The 19,744-nt window shown below is 46.0% G+C and overlaps 1 protein-coding gene across 1 annotated transcript; it reads right to left on the bottom strand.

The window, feature by feature from the left end:
- Positions 1–688: 688 nt before the first annotated feature.
- On the bottom strand, positions 689–18,743 carry iqgap3 (IQ motif containing GTPase activating protein 3). Its single transcript, XM_079730564.1, has 38 exons — positions 18,522–18,743; positions 18,286–18,373; positions 17,842–17,998; positions 17,610–17,687; positions 17,392–17,468; positions 17,034–17,101; positions 16,711–16,824; positions 16,175–16,353; positions 15,845–15,923; positions 15,382–15,542; positions 14,856–14,943; positions 14,224–14,387; positions 12,748–12,908; positions 12,322–12,437; positions 11,692–11,855; positions 11,456–11,546; positions 11,112–11,279; positions 10,842–10,981; positions 9,936–10,094; positions 9,740–9,823; positions 9,583–9,654; positions 9,403–9,472; positions 8,920–9,128; positions 8,622–8,774; positions 7,862–8,025; positions 7,452–7,676; positions 6,004–6,144; positions 4,932–5,016; positions 4,360–4,592; positions 4,033–4,165; positions 3,808–3,910; positions 3,585–3,702; positions 3,253–3,340; positions 2,956–3,168; positions 2,701–2,861; positions 2,303–2,413; positions 1,474–1,582; positions 689–1,329 (listed from the first exon to the last, which is right to left on the bottom strand). Exons 1-38 carry the CDS (start codon positions 18,547–18,549, stop codon positions 1,216–1,218), a joined length of 4,866 nt encoding a protein of 1,621 aa, XP_079586690.1. The 5' UTR covers positions 18,550–18,743; the 3' UTR covers positions 689–1,215.
- Between the last annotated feature and the right edge of the window lie 1,001 nt (positions 18,744–19,744).

Below are 19,744 nucleotides of genomic sequence, written 5' to 3'. Positions count from 1 at the left end.
GTAATCAACCATCGTCATCATGTTGTGTTGTGGACTGCCCTGACCGTTCAGCGACATCTCCAACTGCTGCGTCCGAAGTGCTGAAGATTTGACTTTGTGCTGAATAAACGTCTGTAAATTACTTGAATTTTATGATGAATCTAAACAAAACGAAAACATTTTTTGTATGCCTGTTATGAAGTAGTAAATTATATGTAGGTACTCTATTTTTTGTCTTTTACCCCAATTGTAATTTAATGTGGAATAAACATCCATGTTCAGATGTATCAAACCAAAGCCTTGCCTTACTTTCTGTTTTGTTAAATACTTACATTCTGTTAGCACTTTCTAAATACTTTAGAAAGTAATACTAACCTGACATAGTCGTTAACCCTGAACCTGACCATAAATACTCACCTTAATACTAAATACTTAACCCAAATATTAATACTAGCCTGTAGAACACATAAATAATATTGGTGGATAATCTTGCATCATGTTTATTCGTATTGTAGGCTTTTAGCGTGGATATTTATAAGAACCAGGCACAATGCGGTCACGTTCGCCACCTAGTGCATATATAGTGCTTACATAAAGAGAAATGAATTATGACAAAACTACAGTGTAACTTACACTAAAGCAGACTCAATCTTACCTGGTAAATGTGTTTCATAAAAACACACTCAAGCACATTTTATTTTTTTTTCAAATATTTATTGCTGTAGAAAAAGTGAAACATTCCATTACAAAAAGTGTAAAAGTGTTATTTTAGTAAATAAAGTGTTAAATGCTCATGTACATGTTCCCTTATACTGTACTTTAAAATTACATCAAATATGAAATACAAAACATGAGGGTTCAGTGAAGAAGGTAAACTGGGGACAGAACATATTTACAGAAGACAGAAAAATATAAACAGAGAAAGAATTCTTTGGTCATCGGTGATTATCACGATATTATGACATCATCAGATCAAGAACAAGGACTTCAAAAGACTGTAGATCAATTATCCATAATAGTGTAGATAGAGAATGAATTATACTGAAAATGAATGATTAATAATACTGGAGATAAATAACTAATTATTGTGTGCATGATCGATAATGATAATAGTGTGATTTGTTATTATTAGTGTGATTTATAGCTAATTTTGTAATAGGATTCAGATAGTAGTAAAGGAGTGTTTGTATGAATCCCTGAAAACAACTATGGTTTGCATATATTAATACGATGAGTTCACTTCTTAAAGAACTTCTTGTTGAGGAGGAAGATGAGGAGGTTGACATTGATCTTGGCTTTGTCAAACATCTTCATCACCGCAACGCCCTCGTACTGTAGCTGGAGCAGGTCCTACACACACACACACACACACACACACACACACACACACACAATGTCAATGGACACCATAAGCCATTAGTTTGTGTCTGATCCTGAGAGGTGGATGTGTGTGCGTGCGTGCAAGCATACGTGCGCGTGTGTGTTGATATATACCTGGTATTTGAGGGGGAACTCCTCCATCTCGACACCCAGGAAGCGAGTTTTGACCTGGAAGCTTCCAGTCTGTTGCCCAGCAACAATATCGAACATCACGTTCTTAAACCTACAGTAGATTAGACATCATGTTAAACCCACAGTGGGTCAAACATCACAGTCAGCCTACAGTAGATTAGACATCATGTTAAACCCACAGTGGGTCAGACATCACAGTCAGCCTACAGTAGATCAGGCATCATGTTAAACTCACAGTGGGTCAGACATCACAGTCAGCCTACAGTAGATCAGACATCATGTTAAACTCACAGTGGATCAGACATCAGTCAGCCTACAATAGATCAAACATCATGTTGATCCTTAGGCAGTTAAAATATCATTGTGTAAGGGAGGGACTTGCAGGTTCTAATCCCCAGTTAATCAATATGTGGAAAAATATGTATGTAAATATTATAAAACTCAGAATTACAGCTAGACCGCACTTCTGCAACAACTCTTTGCTCAATGTGTTGCAAAACTAATGTGTGCACACGTAACTCCAAGCGAGTGAGAGGTCGGGAGTGAGTTTCTATGGACCAATTTCAGGAAAGGATTGCCATATTGGTTATGCTGGCTGGATACCAACTACTGATAAGTGCCTCACACGGCTGCTTACTGGCTTGTTATTCATATCAGATAGAAGATGCGGACGAGCATGGATCATCTCTCTGCTCACAGAAGACTAAACTATCAAACAAAGACAGAGGGTGGATATAAGTAGGGACCTTAGAAGACTGATCTTCCTCTGGGCGTGTGGTTACAGTGTAGTAGAACATGGTGTGTGTCTTACTGTGTGGCGGGCAGGTCTTGGATCTCCAGCAAAACTCCCTTCTCCTGCAGCCGGGCCGCGCTGTAGCTCAGTGACGGCCTCTTCTTACCGCTGCTCTTACCGCTGCTCTTACTGTAATCGTGGAAACTGGTTATTGCCGTCACCATGGAAACGCTTCTCACTGTAGCTTTTTAACTGTAAACATGAAACCCGTCATCACAGTTGCCTTGGAGACGCTCCTTCCCTGCTGCTCTTACGGTAACCATTGAAATCCGTTTTTAGAGTAATCATGGGAACGCTTAAAACTGCTCTTCTTACTGTAACCACGGAAATCCATTATTACTGTAACCGTGGAGAAGCTTCTTACTGCTGCTGCACCTACTGTAACTGTGGAAATCTGTCATTACTGCGTGCGTTACCTGGCGGTGAGGCTGTCCAGACAGGAAGTGATGTATTGGCTGTAGTAGTCCACCTGCTGGCTGTGGGCGGAGCTCTTCTCCTGCAGACTGGACAGAGTCTGCTTCAGCCTCAACGTGTCGGCCCTGCGCCTCTGGCGGTACAGGCGCTGGTGGCGGATGTCCTGACACAAGAAACAGCCGTTACAATTTGTATGCATACAGACATTCCATATATGGCCATGTTTCCTGACCATCACTCCATGTATTGGCATCTACCTTGGCTATCATTTGCAGTATTTGGGCCTCAGAGTCGGGGGGCGTCAAGACCCCGAGGGCCTCCAGACGACGAAGACTCCGGACGATCTTCCTCTTCTTCTCCTCCAGACTGAGGTTGCCGTCGGCGACGAGGGACTGGTTCCTCTTCATCTTGTCCGGGGTTCGAGCGTCTCTCTGGGCGCGGCGCTGCATCATCCAGCCATGCTGGAGCTCCTGGCCAATCAGAGAGGAGAATGAGACGGCCGTCCTCTCACTGGGCCAAACAGATAACATCTATTGGTCCGTTTCCCTCCCAACCTGGTCACGTGACGTCGACGCCCTCAACAGCTGGCTCAGAGAGTCACCTGACTGGGTCCGAAGCAAGTCCACGATGAGCTGTTTGGTGCTGGGGGACACACGGCAGGAGGGGCAGAATATAGGGCTAGGTTAGGCCAGGGGTTTCAACTACAACGCTGTTGTTTAACTCAGGGCTGGAACGGCAACACTCGCTACAAGACAGATGGAGACAACGCATTTCCACCTTTACTTATTAATTATGATCTCCCAATTCAAACAGAAATACTCCTTCTGGAAACGGGACAGGAAACTTAAGCAGGGGGGTATTCCCTGGATTCAACCCTAGGGAGCACCTGAGGAGGACGCCTCTGCTGTCCGACTGGTCCTGGTCGCTGAAGACGTCAAAGCGGCTGGTGAGTGTAAGGGACACCTCCATCTTGTACTGGTCTGCGGAGCTCCCCCCGGAGTCCCCTGAAGACAAGACGGGGCTCAGTCAGTGACACCCTCTATCCCCCACGGCTGATGCACTAACAGCTAGGTCTAGGGCTAGTGAGTGTGCCAGGCTGGGACACTTACCCAGCAGCTCCTCCAGTGAAGGGACTCCTCCCAGTTCACCCAGTAGGACTCTGAGGGGGTCGGAGGGGGAGGGGCCCAGGGCCTCCTGGTGCTCCAAGAGCAGCTACACAAAGACACAAAACATGAACACACACAAAAAATATAAATATATAAATATACAGTATACATACATTCAAACATACAAATATGTATAGAGACATATATATAGAATGGGGAATATATTACCTTGTGTGTGTTGAGTAGCTCGCTGATTGAGATGTAGACCACAGGTTTGTTAAGGATGACCATCTCTGAATACTCATCCATGTTGAACCGCTCCTCTGGCTCTGGAACATCACACACCGCCTGGAGGAACTTCCTGGAGGAATCAGACACAGCGAGGGTTCAAAGGTTACCACTTCCTGTCCACTTTGTGTTAGCATCAAAAGTACTACGCGGAACAATATCAACGACAACACCGTTTATATGAAACATGCCAACTAACACTATAACTCTACTGATCTCTATTGTTATTTATCCCACCATAACTATAGCAGAGGTGTTTGGTTGTACCTGAATCTGCCGTGGGTGTGGCTGATGTACTCGTTGAGGTTCTGGATGTGGGGGCTATCGCCATGGAAGTGTTTGTTAGCCGCTGCGTGCTGCAACATGCGCGCTATCGAGCCCAGAATGCGCCGTTGCTCCGGTAGGAGGGTGGAGCCCGCTGAGATCTCCAGCACGTCGAAGCCGTCAGGCGCCACGATGGCTGGATTCATGTAGCGGTAGTAGACCAGGTTCCCCACAATCTGCAGCACAACTAGCATCGTTAGCTTCATGTTCTGGTAGTAGCATCATCTAGCGGTAGCACACCAGGTTCCCCATGACCTGCAGAACAACTAGCATCGTTAGCTTCATGTAGATGTAGCAGCATCATGTAGAAGTACTAGCAACATGTAGCAGTAGCAGCATCATTTAGTGGTAGTACACCAGGTTCCCCATGATCATTCAGCCAAACTAGCATCATTAGAATCATAAAGCGAGAGCACACAAGGGCCATGCAACTAGCTTGGTTAGCCCCATTAGCTTTTTCTAGCAGCAGTAAGTTGCTGGTTGCCAGCAGACCAACCCAGTGACCCTAGCTGCACCTTATAGAGCTCCTCCTGGCTGGCCTCAGGGAACTTGGAGTGCAGCGCGTCTCGGAGGACCTTGGCGGTGTAGCGGAGGCCGTAGCTGAAGGGACACATAGGACATATCCACTCAATTTGACCCCATGTACTGTCCTCTACAGCAGGGTGTGTGGACCAAGGTAGAAAAGTTAGAAAAGTACATCCATGGATGGGATTAAAGCTGGGGGCACACTGAGCACTAACTCAACATCGAACACCAGGTGGAAATTACTTGAGGTGAAGAGTACACTTTGACTTGTAGCCGGGTTGGATCAGGGTAGATCTAAGACCTATGGGAGTTTGAAGTGAGTTTGTAGAGGTGACCCAAGATACATTTGTAGAAGTAAGATAGTTTGCACAGGTGACCTAGGGACAGGAGACCTATGATAGTTTGTACAGGTGACCTAGGATAATTTGTACAGGTGACCTATGATAGCTTGTACAGAAGACCTATGATAGTATGTACAGGTGACCTACGATATTTTGTACAGGTGACCTATGATAGTTTCGATTTTACGATAGTTTGGACAGGAGAACGATAATAGTTTGTAGACCGTCGGTAGTTTTTAGACCTACGATAGTTTGTATAGGTGACCTATGATCGTTTGTACATGAGACCTATGATAGTTTGTACATGAGACCTATGATAGTTTGTATAGGTGACTTATGATAGTTTGTATAGGTGACCAATGATCGTTTGTATAGGTGACCAATGATCGTTTGTATAGGTGACCTATGATCGTTTGTATAGGTGACCTATGATAGTTTGTATAGGTGACCTATGATAGTTAGTATAAGTGACCTATGATAGTTAGTATAGGTGACCTATGATCGTTTGTATAGGTGACCTATGATCGTTTGTATAGGTGACCTATGATCGTTTGTATAGTTGACCTATGATTGTTTGTAGACCTACGATAGTTTGTAGACCCTTGATAGTTTGTAGACCCTTGATAGTTTGTAGACCCTTGATAGTTTGGACAGGCAACCTATGATAGTTAGTAGTCCTACGTAGTTTGTACAGGTGACCTATGATAGTTTGTAGACCTACGGTAGTTTGTAGAGGTTGGTGGTTATGGCGATGAACACCCGGTCAGTCAGGTTCTTCAGGTTGATGATGGAGATATCGAGTCTGCGTCTGACCTCCGGATGGGCCAGAGCGCCCTCTGCGCTCACATCATAGGGAAGGGAGCTGAGAACAGACAGGGGGAATAACAGTGAGCGACTGATTGAGCCCTTGCCGTTACGGTCTCGGCCTGGTTGATCCTGAGAGAGACAGAGAAAGATTGAGAGACAGAAACCACTTGGTTCTGATCAGGGTCTCAGTGTGGTTCCTCGTTAGATAGAGATAGCTAGAGAGTGAGAGAAGGACAGAGTGAGAGAGTGAGACAGAGGGAGAGAGAGAGAGACAGAACCCTCTTGGTTCTGATCGCGGTCTCAGTGTGGTTCCTCGTTAGATAGAGATAGCTAGAGAGTGAGAGAGGGACAGAGTGAGACAGAACCCTCTTGGTTCGAGTCGGGGTCTCAGTGTGGTTCCTCGTGAGATAGATAGCTAGAGATTGAGCGAGGGACAAAGAGAGAGAGAGAGAGAGAGAGAGAGAGAGAGAGAGAGAGAGAGAGAGAGAGAGAGAGAGAGAGAGAGAGAGAGAGAGAGAGAGAGAGAGAGAGAGAGAGAGAGAACCCTCTTGGATCGAGTCGGGGTCTCAGTGTGGTTCCTCATGAGATAGATAGATAGCATTCTGTAAGGCCCTCCCCCCCACTATTCTTCAGAAATTGCAATATGTTCAAAACTCTGCTGCCCGACGGCTTACTAACTCCCCCTCCAGAGAACACATTACTCCCATCCTCGGTCAACTTCATTGGCTTCCAATAAAACAACTCATCAATTACAAGATTCTCCTCACCACCTACAAAGCGCTAAACAACTTTGCACCGTCGTACATAACAGATCTCCTCCATCGCCACTCCCCCACTCGCCGCCTACGCTCCGCTGATGTCAACCTTCTCACCTCCATCAGCAAGACCAAGTATCGCACCCTGGGGGACAGAGCCTTCGCCATCACCGCCCCTACCCTCTGGAACTTCCTCCCTCTGGCCATCCGAAACGCTGATACACTCTGTTCATTCAAAAGTCAACTTAAAACCTATCTCTTCAGGACCACCTACAACATTTGACAAATCATCCTCTGCCATCTTCCTCTCTCTTCCGCTCTCTTAATGTGTTGCCTATTGTTGTGGTGCTGTTTATGTATTTATTTTCCCCTTTTGTTTGATTGTCTGTACTGTCTGTACATATTCTTTTCTTATTTGTAAAGCGTCTTTGAGTACTTAGAGTGATAGCTAGAGAGTGATTGAGGGACAAAGTGAGAGAGTGAGACAGAGAGAGAGAGAGTGACAGAAACCCCTTGGTTCGAGTCTGGGTCTCAGTGTTGTTCCTCGTGAGATAGAGATAGCTAGAGCGTGAGAGAGTGAGACAGAGAGAGAGGGAGAGACAAAGACCTCTTGGTTCCGGTCCTGGTCTCCGTCTGGTTGATCCAGGTCTTGTAGATCTCCAGCGGGTCGGTCCTGATGCTCAGGGCCCCGTCGCTGAGGACGTCCTTGACCGCGGAGCCCAGGATTTGGCGTAGGGCGTTGTGGCCGCGGGCGTGGCGGTAGAAGCTCACCAGCATCTTAAAGACCGTGGGGTTCCCTGTCACCACCTCCTGGGGCTGCTCCACCTTCAGCCTGAACACCGTCACAGTCAAGAGGAGGTGAACATACATAAAAATTAACTATGCATTAAGATGCATTCACATTAAGGATGAAATAAGGTGGTAGCAGAATTGAGTTGAAATAGAGTTAATTTTTGTTTAATCAAGGACAAAACGCAAGAAAACAAAACTCGTATACTGTATAATTATAAACCGGACCTGATCTCGTAGCGCAGAGCAGCAGTGAAGAGCTGCAGCAGCAGGAAGGCCTCTCTGCTGTCTGAACCGTAGTTGAAGAGAGAGAACACCAGCGTCTCCATGAAGCGAGTGGACTTAGTCTGAGGCATCAGGAAGATCAGCTGGGCCAGGTACAGGGGCTGGGTCTGAAACAACATAGACATACATGTATTTACATACAGCAGGCAGGTGGGGGCTGGTTGGGGTGTTAGGTACCTGTAGCAGGTAGGTAGGGGTTGTTAGTTACCTGTAGCAGGTAGGTAGGGGTTGTTAGTTACCTGTAGCAGGTAGGTAGTGGCTGGTAGATGTTAGTTACCTGTAGCAGTCAGGTGAGGGCTGGTAGGTGTGTTAGTTACCTGTAGCAGGTAGGTAGTGGCTGGTAGGTGAGTTAGTTACCTGTAGCAGGTAGGTAGGGGTTGTTAGTTACCTGTAGCAGGTAGGTAGTGACTGGTAGATGTTAGTTACCTGTAGCAGGTAGAAGAGGTGCTGGTAGGTGAGTTAGTTACCTGTAGCAGGTAGGTAGTGGCTGGTAGATGTTAGTTACCTGTAGCAGGTAGGTAGTGGCTGGTAGGTGAGTTAGTTACCTGTAGCAGGTAGGTAGTGGCTGGTAGGTGAGTTAGTTACCTGTAGCAGGTAGGTAGTGGCTGGTAGGTGAGTGAGTTACCTGTAGCAGGTAGGTAGTGGTTGGTAGATGTTAGTTACCTGTAGCAGGTAGGTGAGGGCTGGTAGGTGAGTTAGTTACCTGTAGCAGGTAGAAGAGGTGCTGGTAGGTCTCCAGTCGATCTCTACATCTCTTGTGGAGGGCCTTGAGCCCCTTGGAGCGCTCCAGAGCCATCATGCCTGCCAGCTGCTCCTTATTCTTCTTAGTCAGCTTCTTACAGTGAGACACTACCTCCTACACACACACACACACACACACACACACACACACACACACACACACACACACACACACACACACACACACACACACAATGAGATGACAGGCCAAGAATACACTACTGCAGGGCCTCTCCATTTTATCCACTCATATTGTTCACCTGCAGGGTGAGGCGGTTCCGGACTAGCAGCCCTATCTTTAGGTCCATGAGGTCCAGGTCAGCCTCTAGCTGGCGATTGGATCGGATGGTTGTGACCACATCTTGTCGGAGGTGCAGTAGCTCTGCCTCCTGCATGATGTCACCGTCGCCAGTCTCCAATAGGTGGACGAACTTCCTGACCACCGCAAGGGGGGGCGTGGCCGAGTGGACTGGGGAAGAGGCTCTTTAGTCACCATGAATACTGATTCATATCCTATGATACTATGTGGTACAGAGCACATTGTTTAATACTAGAAGAGTATTATTTATATTTTGTTTCACCACAGTGGTGTAGAGTTGCCTTAAAAATATATTTTAATGGGAAAGGAAACCCATATCCCTCTTGTGACCTCTTTCTGTTCCTTAAAATGTAAGTGTTTTGCACAGCTGTGAACCTCATTCTGGTGGAGGAGAACTGTCCCCCATTAGGGTGGAGGTACTCACCCAGCATCCTGTACTCTTCTCGGGCCCGGCTCGCTCTGAAGAAGGCCTGGATCTTCACTATGGCGGCCACCTGTGGACAGGTCAGAGCCACAGGCTTCAGGACGGCACAACCCTCTAACCCTAGGCCCAGGACTGTGTCCTAGACACGTGTGACAGCAGGTGGGCGGGGGGTGAACTCACGTGGTCTCTGAAGTAATGCAGGCGGGCTCTGTAGCGCCGCCGCGCCAGAACCATCCGGAGCCCCGCCTGGATCTGAGGACACAAACAAGATGAGGTGACCCCACCTCACCCCGGTGCTGCTGCTAGGTTAGAGGGGGGGGAGGGGGGGAGAGGTTACCTTGACAACAGCTCTCCAGTGCCCATAGAGGAACTGGATCCGCTGGCGGTACGCCTTCTGCTGCATAACACGCCTCCAGTGGCTCTGCGCACGCACGCGCGCACACACACACACACACACACACACACACACCATTGTTAGTGTCAATCAGGCCAGGGAGCGGTAGAGAGAGAGAGAGCGATAAGAGAGGGAGAACCTGTATGATGGTGGCAGCAGCTCCGTGGCTCCTCAGGTAGAGGAGGCGCGAGGACAGCCTCTGACGCAGGAGGAATCCTCTGCTCCTGGCCTGCAGGAGAACCAGCAGGTCCTCCTTCTCCTCCCAGCCCCTCCTCCTGCTGACGCTGCTCACCACGCCCTACAACACACATCTGGTAGATATAACTCTATATCTATACAGCTTTAGATTAAACATCTATTAGATATAACTACATATCTATAGGTCTATACCGCTTTAGATATATTAAACATCTATTAGATATAACTATATCTATAGGTCTATACAGCCGTAGATTAAACATCTATAGATATAAATCTATAGGTCTATACAGCCTTAGATTAAACATCTATTAGATATAACTCTATATCTATAGGTCTATACAGCTTTAGATATATTAAACATCTATTAGATATAACTCTACATGTATAGGTCTATACAGCTTTAGATATATTAAACATCTATTAGATATAAATCTACATGTATAGGTCTATACAGCTTTAGATATATTAAACATCTATTAGATATAAATCTATATCTATAGGTCTATACAGCTTTAGATATATTAAACATCTATTAGATATAAATCTATATCTATTATAGTTCTATACAGCTTTAGATATATTAAACATCTATAAGATATAAATCTATATCTATTATAGGTCTAGACAGCTTTATATATATTAAAGATCTATTTTATACATATACATCCAAGTATATCTATATATTGCAATCATAAATGATACATTTATATTCAGCTACATATATAGAATAGATTTATACATCTATTCATCCATTATATAACTATACAGCTATTATATACATTATATATCTATACATCTACACTACATCTAACTCATTAAATATCCAATGAGTGTTGATGCAGACCTGGATCTCCTGGTTGGTCAGGAAGAGTGCATTCTGGGTAAATCCCTTTGGTTTGTCCCAGTTGCCCTCGAGCCTCGAGAGGTGAAAGTAGAACGCGCCGTCTGCGGTCTGGGATCGAACCCACGGGCTCCGGTTGTCCCCTGGCAGAGACAAACCCACACACACACGAAGATAAGCACTACTCACACTGGAATGGAAACTCAGGAAAATAAATGTTAACACACACACACACACACACACACACACACATTTTGAGTAGTAGGAACAGACCTCTCTGGGCCTTGATGCTGAGCAGGCTGCTGAGCTGCTTCTGATAGGCTGCTGAACATTCTGGGGCCACGCCCTCTAGCGCCATCTCTGGCAGCCGCAGGACTCGAAGTGTCTGGTCGGCGCGGCCCTCCTTCACCGCCTGGTTGACTGCTGCTAGTGCCAGAGCCCCTACACACACACAAACACACACACACGCACAATATATAACACTGACACAATTTACAACACACAGACACTAAATAATCTTCACTGCCTGGTTGACTGTTGCAAGTGCCAGAGCCCCTACACACACTCACACACACACACACACACAGACAGACACACACACACACACACACGCTCACCTTTCATAGCCCTCTGGGTTTGCTGATTGGCACTCCTCACTGCTTCCTGGACTTCAGCCAAGGACAGCTCAGCTCTTGGGTCACCGCTTCTCTGTGATTGGACAGTCATAGCACATGAGAACACAAATCTTCCTGATAAAGTCTATTTTAATTCCTTCAACCAAGACAAACCAACCATAGGTAAATAACACACACCTGTAGGTAAATAGCACATCTGAGGTTAATAACACCCATACCTGAGCCTTGAGTCTCTGTGCGTGGGTGAGCAGATGGAGGTAGCGACTGGCATTGGCTGGCAGTACACCCTCCACACCACTAGAGGGCTGCAGCAGAGCTGACAGGACATCTCGAGAGTCTCCTCCTTCTAGAGCCTGCTGCAGCAGGTCCAACACCAGGTCCCCTAGGAGACGAGGTACAACGCGGTGCAAGGTTCACTCAGTGTAGTTAGTGGTGAATAGCAAATACTTAGGTGTATATAGTACTCTAGTATATACTTAATGTATCTAACAGTATACAGTGCTATCGTACATACTAACTGTATTTAGTACTACATAGTGCTATTGTACATACTTAGTGTATCTAACAGTATACAGTGCTATCGTATATACTAAGTGTATTTAGTAGTACATAGTACTATTGTACATACTTAGTGTATCTAACAGTATACAGTGCTATTGTACATACTAAGTGTATTTAGTACTATATAGTACTATTGTACATACTTAGTGTATCTTACAGTATACACTGCTATTGTACATACTAAGTGTATTTAGTAGTACATAGTACTATTGTACATACTTAGTGTATCTAACAGTATACAGTGCTATCGTACATACTAAGTGTATTTAGTAGTATAAAGGACATACTCTGTTGGTCTTCCTCTGCAGTAATGTTGACTGATGTGATTCCTTCCTGTAGCTGGTTCCATGTTAGTAAAACTCTTCCTGTGCGACTCCTTAGACCCAACAGCTCCTCAAAATACCTACAAAAACATGGCATTATATGTACAGAGCCACAATACAAAAGTACTGTTGCGAGTATGAGCCGTGGTCATAGTTACACGTTATTATTATGTTAATGCTGTTCAGTTCTGTCAAGTTAAACGCAAAATGAATTACTTAGTCTTGGTCTTCTGTGTAATAACCTATAACTGGTAGGTGTTGGTCAGAGGGTATGACTGGGTTAGTGGAGGGTATAGCTGGGTTAGTGTTGGTGGGAGTATGACTGGGTTATTGTTGGCAGGGTATGACTGGGTAAGGGTTGGTGTAAGGGTTGTGTGTGTGTGACCAGACCTGTGTAGCAGGTCGTCATGGATATCAGACAGACCAGCCGTCATGCTCCTCAAACTGAAGCAGAAGGAGCGGAGGTCTTTAGCCTCCAAGGCCTGGTTCACCATAGCAACAGCTGTTAACATCTCCACGGCAACGTACAGCTCCTCCTGCTGAAGCTCCCCCTGGTGGATCAAAGACAGTACCACAGAACAATCTGGTTGCAAACATCCTCAAATCTCATTATAATCTGGTTACTAAACCACCTGAGGGTGGTGTAGTAGCTACAGCTGATGGTGCTACAGTCCCTACCTGAGGGTGGTGTAGTAGCTACAGCTGATGGTGCTACAGGCCCTACAGGTGATGGTGCTACAGCCCCTACAGGTGATGGTGCTACAGGCCCTACAGGTGATGGTGCTACAGCCCCTACAGCTGTTGGTGCTACAGCCCCTACAGGTGATGGTGCTACAGCCCCTACAGGTGAACAGCCCCTACAGGTGATTGAGCTACAGGCCCTACAGGTGATGGTGCTACAGCCCCTACAGGTGATGGTGCTACAGCCCCTACAGGTGATGGAGCTACAGGCCCTACAGGTGATGGTGCTACAGCCCCTACAGTGATGGTGCTACAGCCCCTACAGGTGATGGTGCTACAGCCCCTACAGGTGATGGTGCTACAGCCCCTACAGGTGATGGTGCTACAGCCCCTACAGGTGATGGTGCTACAGGCCCTACAGGTGATGGTGCTACAGGCCCTACAGGTGATGGTGCTACAGCCCCTACAGGTGATGGTGCTACAGGCCCTACAGGTGATGGTGCTACAGCCCCTACAGGTGATGGTGCTACAGGCCCTACAGGTGATGGTGCTACAGGCCCTACAGGTGATGGTGCTACAGCCCCTACAGTGATGGTGCTACAGCCCCTACAGGTGATGGTGCTACAGGCCCTACAGGTGATGGTGCTACAGGCCCTACAGGTGATGGTGCTACAGCCCCTACAGGTGATGGTGCTACAGCCCCTACAGGTGATGGTGCTACAGCCCCTACAGGTGATGGTGCTACAGGCCCTACAGGTGATGGTGCTACAGGCCCTACAGGTGATGGTGCTACAGCCCCTACAGGTGATGGTGCTACAGCCCCTACAGGTGATGGTGCTACAGCCCCTACAGGTGATGGTGCTACAGCCCCTACAGGTGATGGTGCTACAGCCCCTACAGGTGATGGTGCTACAGCCCCTACAGGTGATGGTGCTACAGGCCCTACAGTGATGGTGCTACAGCCCCTACAGGTGATGGTGCTACAGCCCCTACAGGTGATGGTGCTACAGCCCCTACAGGTGATGGTGCTACAGCCCCTACAGGTGATGGTGCTACAGCCCCTACAGGTGATGGTGCTACAGGCCCTACAGGTGATGGTGCTACAGGCCCTACAGGTGATGGTGCTACAGGCCCTACAGGTGATGGTGCTACAGGCCCTACAGGTGATGGTGCTACAGGCCCTACCTCAGGGTGCTGTCGCTGCAGAAGCTGCAGCTGTTGGTGGTAGAGGGCGGCGGCGAAGGGCAGCACGTCTGGCAGCATGGCGTCTGAGTTCAGCAGGCAGCGCAGGGTCTGGGTGGAGTCGGCCCGCTGCAACGCCACGTTGATACACCGCACCGCATCCTGCACTGCTCACACACACACACACACACACCTAGTTATAGTCATAGCAGGTCATTAACCCTGCTCTCAGGTGTCTCCAGCTCACAGCAGATACCCTGGTCTGAGATCCTTTGAATTTGCTTATAGAAGGGCGGGACTTCCGATGGAATGATATTATAATCTGAAGAGATATGTAACGTCACAATGTAAACCCACAAAGTTGGTACGTGAAGTCCGTCCACCATGTGGAGGGCTATTATCCAGGTACTGTTAGCTGATGGACTCAAAGGAAGTAAGAGAACAGAAATAGCGTTTTGGTAGACCGGATAAATATACAATAGAACTGATGCCCTTCTCTCCGCCTAGCAATTCATAGTTTGTTTTACCAAGTTATATTTATACACATAGTTAGGGTCGGACATCAAACTGGGCGGCCTTGTACACATAGTAGCTAACAGAAATAGACACAGTGGACTTGACAGGAAGTGACCTACTGTTGTTGGAGCACAGAGCTTCCTGATTGGCCAGGTTGATGCTGTGCTGGAGCTCCTCTGGTTCCAGGGGGTCGACACACCCCTGCTCCTGTTTAACACAATAAGAGCACACTATGACACAACACAATCATACACTGTAACACACCCCTGCTCCTATTTAACACAATAAGAACACTGTAACACAACAATACACTGGAACACACCCCAGCTCCTATTTAACACAAAAAGAGCACACTATAACACAACACAATCATACTCTGTAACACAACCCTGCTCCTGGAAAACACAATAAGAACTCATTATAACACAACACAATCATACACTATAACACAGCCCTTCTCCTGTATACACAATAACACAAAACAAAAAATACACTATAACACCCCTGGTCCTCCCGGGCCTAATGACAGAATAATAACATCCTTTAACCACTAGAACACAGCCCTGGTCCTGTGTAACACAATAACAACATACTGTCTACACTAGTGTGTAGTGTACACGAGTGCTATAGTAGAACGTAGATTACCAGGCAGTGCTGGCGGGCGGAGGTCAGCTGGTCCAGGTACCAGGGGCTGTGCTCGGCCCTGAGGCCCTGCAGCTCCAGGGCAGGAAGTTGGAGAGCGGAGAGCAGCTTCACTTCCTGTCCACTCTCCAGGGCCTCGTCCACCAGCTCTACCGCAGAGCGCACTATAGGAATATAGATATAAACATGTATAAATGTATACAGTACATCCACCAGCTCTACCGCAGAGCGCACTATAGGAGTATATATAAATAAACATGTAGAAATGTATACAGTACATCCACCAGCTCTACCGCAGAGCGCACTATAGGAATATATATAAATAAACATGTATAAACATACATACGGTTCATCCACCAACTCTACCCGAGAGAGAGTGAGAGAGCGAGAGCGAGAGCGAGAGAGAGAGAGAGACACACACAGAGACACAGTCAGAGACAGTGAGCAATCTGAGTGGTTTCTTCACCGTTGACTTTGTTGATGTTGTCCTGAATCTCACTCTGACTCAGATACTCCTCGTACATGTCCTTCTCAGCTCGGGAGCACTGCACAGGGGAGAGGAACATTATCACTATAATACCCAACTATATCTATATCTATAGATTTAGTTACATCTAGTTACAACGATATGCATCTGTATTCCGTTTACAGAACATTTGTCTAAAGGCATTACTCAAACATTATTCCACAATCCGATCAGAGGTCAAATCAATATTCCTGACACCGTAGCAGCTTGGAATGTTCGCATGGCCCTAAACCAATGGTGATGCAGTACGTCACACACAGCCACACCCACCCCAGTGGCGGCGCTGTGTGTCTTGGCGGTGCGCGCCTGCTGCAGCATCTCCTGGTAGACGGCCATCAGCGCCCCCTGCAGGCGCTCCAGCATGGCGTTGGGGTTCCTGAGGGCCAGGGCCGTCGCACCCACATCCCCTTGGACCACGGCCTCGTTGATGGCCAGCACTGCAGCGTGGACTACACACACAGAACCAGTAAGATACTGGTGCACAATACCATACTATACACACACACTCAATCCCTACAATACTGGTACAAGATATATATACACACACACACACACACACACAATAAATCAGCATACTACTTGTAAAAAATATACACACACGCACAATCATTATGATACTGGTAGTGATACAGAATATACACAAACAACATACAATCACTATGATACTGGTACATTATTCTTTTTTTATCCATTGCCATAAACTCGATTATATGGTTGTAGTAGGTTAGTATTATGGTAATATAGTATGGTAGTATATCCTAGTGTGGATGCAGTATGGTGATATAGTAAGGTAGCGATCAGCCTACCAGCAGCTTGGTCCACTGACAGCTCATTGGCCAGGAGGCCCCCGATCTTACTGAAGGAGGGCATCTGGATGCCATACTTGTCCAACTCCAGCTTCATATTGTTGATCTCCTCCTCTGAGGACCAGAGAAACACCATTAAATCTTCATCATCTAAACTCACCTAAACACTATATGTAAACAGTATAGTTATCATCTAAACATTATTTATCATGTAAACACTATCCTGATCATGTTAACATCTAGAGAACCATATGGCGATTGAAATGTGTGAGGAGGTAATTACCAGTGAACAATATGCGAGGTGGCTATGAGGAGATAGTTACCAGTAAACTGGACTTTTCCATACAGGTCTTGGATCTGAGGAGCCAATCCCAACCTGAAGAGATACATGCTGCACACACAAAGATACACACTATTATATCGACTACCATATTATAACATTAACACACCATTATAACTACTACACACAATTATAACTACAAACACTTGTATAACTACTATAGCTACTTTACACTAACTGCTACACACAATTATACTTCTTCCCACTAATATAACTGCTACACACTTTTATGCATACTACAGTTAGTTATAACTACTAAGAGGTCTTAGTATTGAACTACTACAGACAATAAATGATAACAACTTCAGACTAGTAGTAATAGTTGGAGATATGGCTGGTACCTGAGAGCGTGGATGCAGTACACAGCCCGAGGCATGTTCTTCCGGTCATAGATGTCCGTCGTCTCTGGATGAAATATCTTAAGCAAAGTGGACACCACGTGTGAAAGTTTATAGCCACTCCACATAGGTCCTCTAGGTTTACACAATGGCAAGTAAGGTGAAGTTTAATGAATAGGTTCTGCAGACTACAGATGATGAGAGATCATGAGGTGGATTACCGTTGGGAGTCCAACTTGCGCCATGGCGTTCCTCCAGTGGTTGATGTTGTCAGTGTGTCTGAACTGTAAACCTTGGGCCTGGACGAGGGTACACAGGATTAGACACGCTGTCCTGCTATACTAGTTATCATTCCTGTATAATGCAGTATAGTAGTATTATTTTACAGGTAGTATGTGTGTCTAACTTGTATATAAGATTGTATATTATACAGTGTAAGATGAAGTGGCATACCTTGTAGCGGTTCTGGTCCAAGTCGTAGATCTTGCGTAGGGGGCTGGCGTTGGGGGAGAAGTGGTGGGCCAGTTTAGCCAGCCACACCCCGTTCCTCAGCCCCTCCTCCAACTCTGTAGGGGCAGGGAGCTCCTCCCCTAGACACGCCTCCATCCACCTGGCAGGAAATAATATATTATAGATATATATACATAAAATATAACATATACATAGGAGCAGGGAGCTCCTGCTACAGAGATGCGTCCATCCATCTGAGAACAATAATAAAATAATTGAATATTATTATATATCTAGTTGCTTTGCTTCCTCCAGTTAACAGAGGTACTGATATTCTATAATATAGTTAAATAATATCATATATCTAGGAGGGTGGCTTACTCCAATCGACAGAGGTACTGATACTAATTACTATTATAGTTGTATAATATAAAACTAATAATGTACCTCTTGGCCTCCTCCAGTCGACAAAGGTACTGATAAGCAACATTCTGGATCCGCTGCTGGTCCATCTCATCAGCTGTCAGTCGATCATCTGTATCCAAACATGATGTCAACAAACATTATGATTTACATAAACCGAACGATAACCATTGTGACTTAAGGCCAGCACATTGCATTGTACTTCAAATAACTAAACCAATTCCATTTTTTGAAGATTAAGTTTAATAAACCAAACTCACAGCGCATGTGTCCGTCTGACTGCTCCATTTAGCCACTGCTAGCGAGCTACAAGCTGAACGAATTCGTTTGTTTTAAGTTGAGTAAAGTATTATATATGATATAAACGAATACAATCTAGTTCCTTTGCGGGAAAATAAGACGTCATGCAACAGTCAATGAAATGAGGAACCTATAATAACTAATAAGTGGATCCGAAGAACTCTCCGACATCTCTCGGCATGTTTACCGTCTCGGTTTGAAAAGACCCGCCGACAGCTGATTGGATAGAGAACCGGAGACTACGCCCACTGTGATGCGCAAAATCGTATTGGCTAGAGTACAAGGTCCTCCCACTGTTCCGCGCAAAACAATGGTTGCGCAAAAACCTACGTCGCCAACGTAACGTGACAGCAAGTCCAGGGAGCGTTCCCTTATGGTTCTTGAAGTGCACTTTTTGTTCAGTTTTTCTTACAATTTATAAAAAACAAATTGGAACTTAATTTTTTTTTTACCTGTTAAAAGGGATGTCCATAATATTTTGTAACTCTTTCCAGCAGTTCTTTCAGCAGTTTGCATTACTATTACTAATACTGCTTGGATTGTTTGCATGGGAAATGTGTAGGTGGGAACTTGTGTGATACTGGTAGATGATCAATCTCTCTTCACTCCAAACAGATCTGTCTCCCCCCCCCTCTCTCTCTCCCCCCCCCCCCCCCCTCTCAATCTCTCTCACGCACACACACACACACACACACACTCTCTCTCTCTCTCTCTCTCTGTTTCTCTCTTACTCAATACATTAACAATAAAAAAATATGCATAATAAATAAAAACATAAAAAAGTATCTCTGACAGCAGAGGGTACTAGTGAGGGTACAGCAGTGAATAGGGTGGTAGTGACTGGTATCTCTAACAGAGGGTGGTAGTGACTAGTATCTCTAATGATGGTGTAGGGTACTACTACTACTACTACTCCCCTTCAGAGAGCACTCATGATGCTCCGATGAGCGCTCTCCATTGCATCCAGTCCCTGGCAGCATGCTTGGCCTCTCCCCATGACATCATTTGTTCCAGCTCTTGTGTCACAGTTCTGCGCCAGGTGGTTTTTTGGCCTCCCGTGTTTCCTTTTGCCCGGTGGCGTCCATCTTAAGGACCTTTGTGATGCGGTCCTGCTCCATCCTCAACACATGTCCTCGCCATCTCAGGCGTGACGTCTGTGCGTAATCTCTTTGGTGATGCTCCG

This window comes from Pollachius pollachius, assembly GCF_949987615.1.
Source record: "Pollachius pollachius genome assembly, chromosome: 1".
NCBI classification, from domain to species: Eukaryota; Metazoa; Chordata; class Actinopteri; order Gadiformes; family Gadidae; genus Pollachius; species Pollachius pollachius.
This window is presented reverse-complemented; position numbering and strand designations above follow the sequence as displayed.

Excerpts from the sequence above, each read along its gene's own strand:
- iqgap3 (XM_079730564.1), bottom strand. The coding sequence starts at position 18,549 with ATGGAGCAGTCAGACGGACACATGCGCT. Across the intron at positions 15,924-16,174 it reads CACACAGCGCCGCCACTGGG|TGCTCCCGAGCTGAGAAGGA; the intron begins GTGGGTGTGGCT and ends TCCCCTGTGCAG. Across the intron at positions 15,543-15,844 it reads CAACATCAACAAAGTCAACG|TGCGCTCTGCGGTAGAGCTG; the intron begins GTGAAGAAACCA and ends ATATTCCTATAG.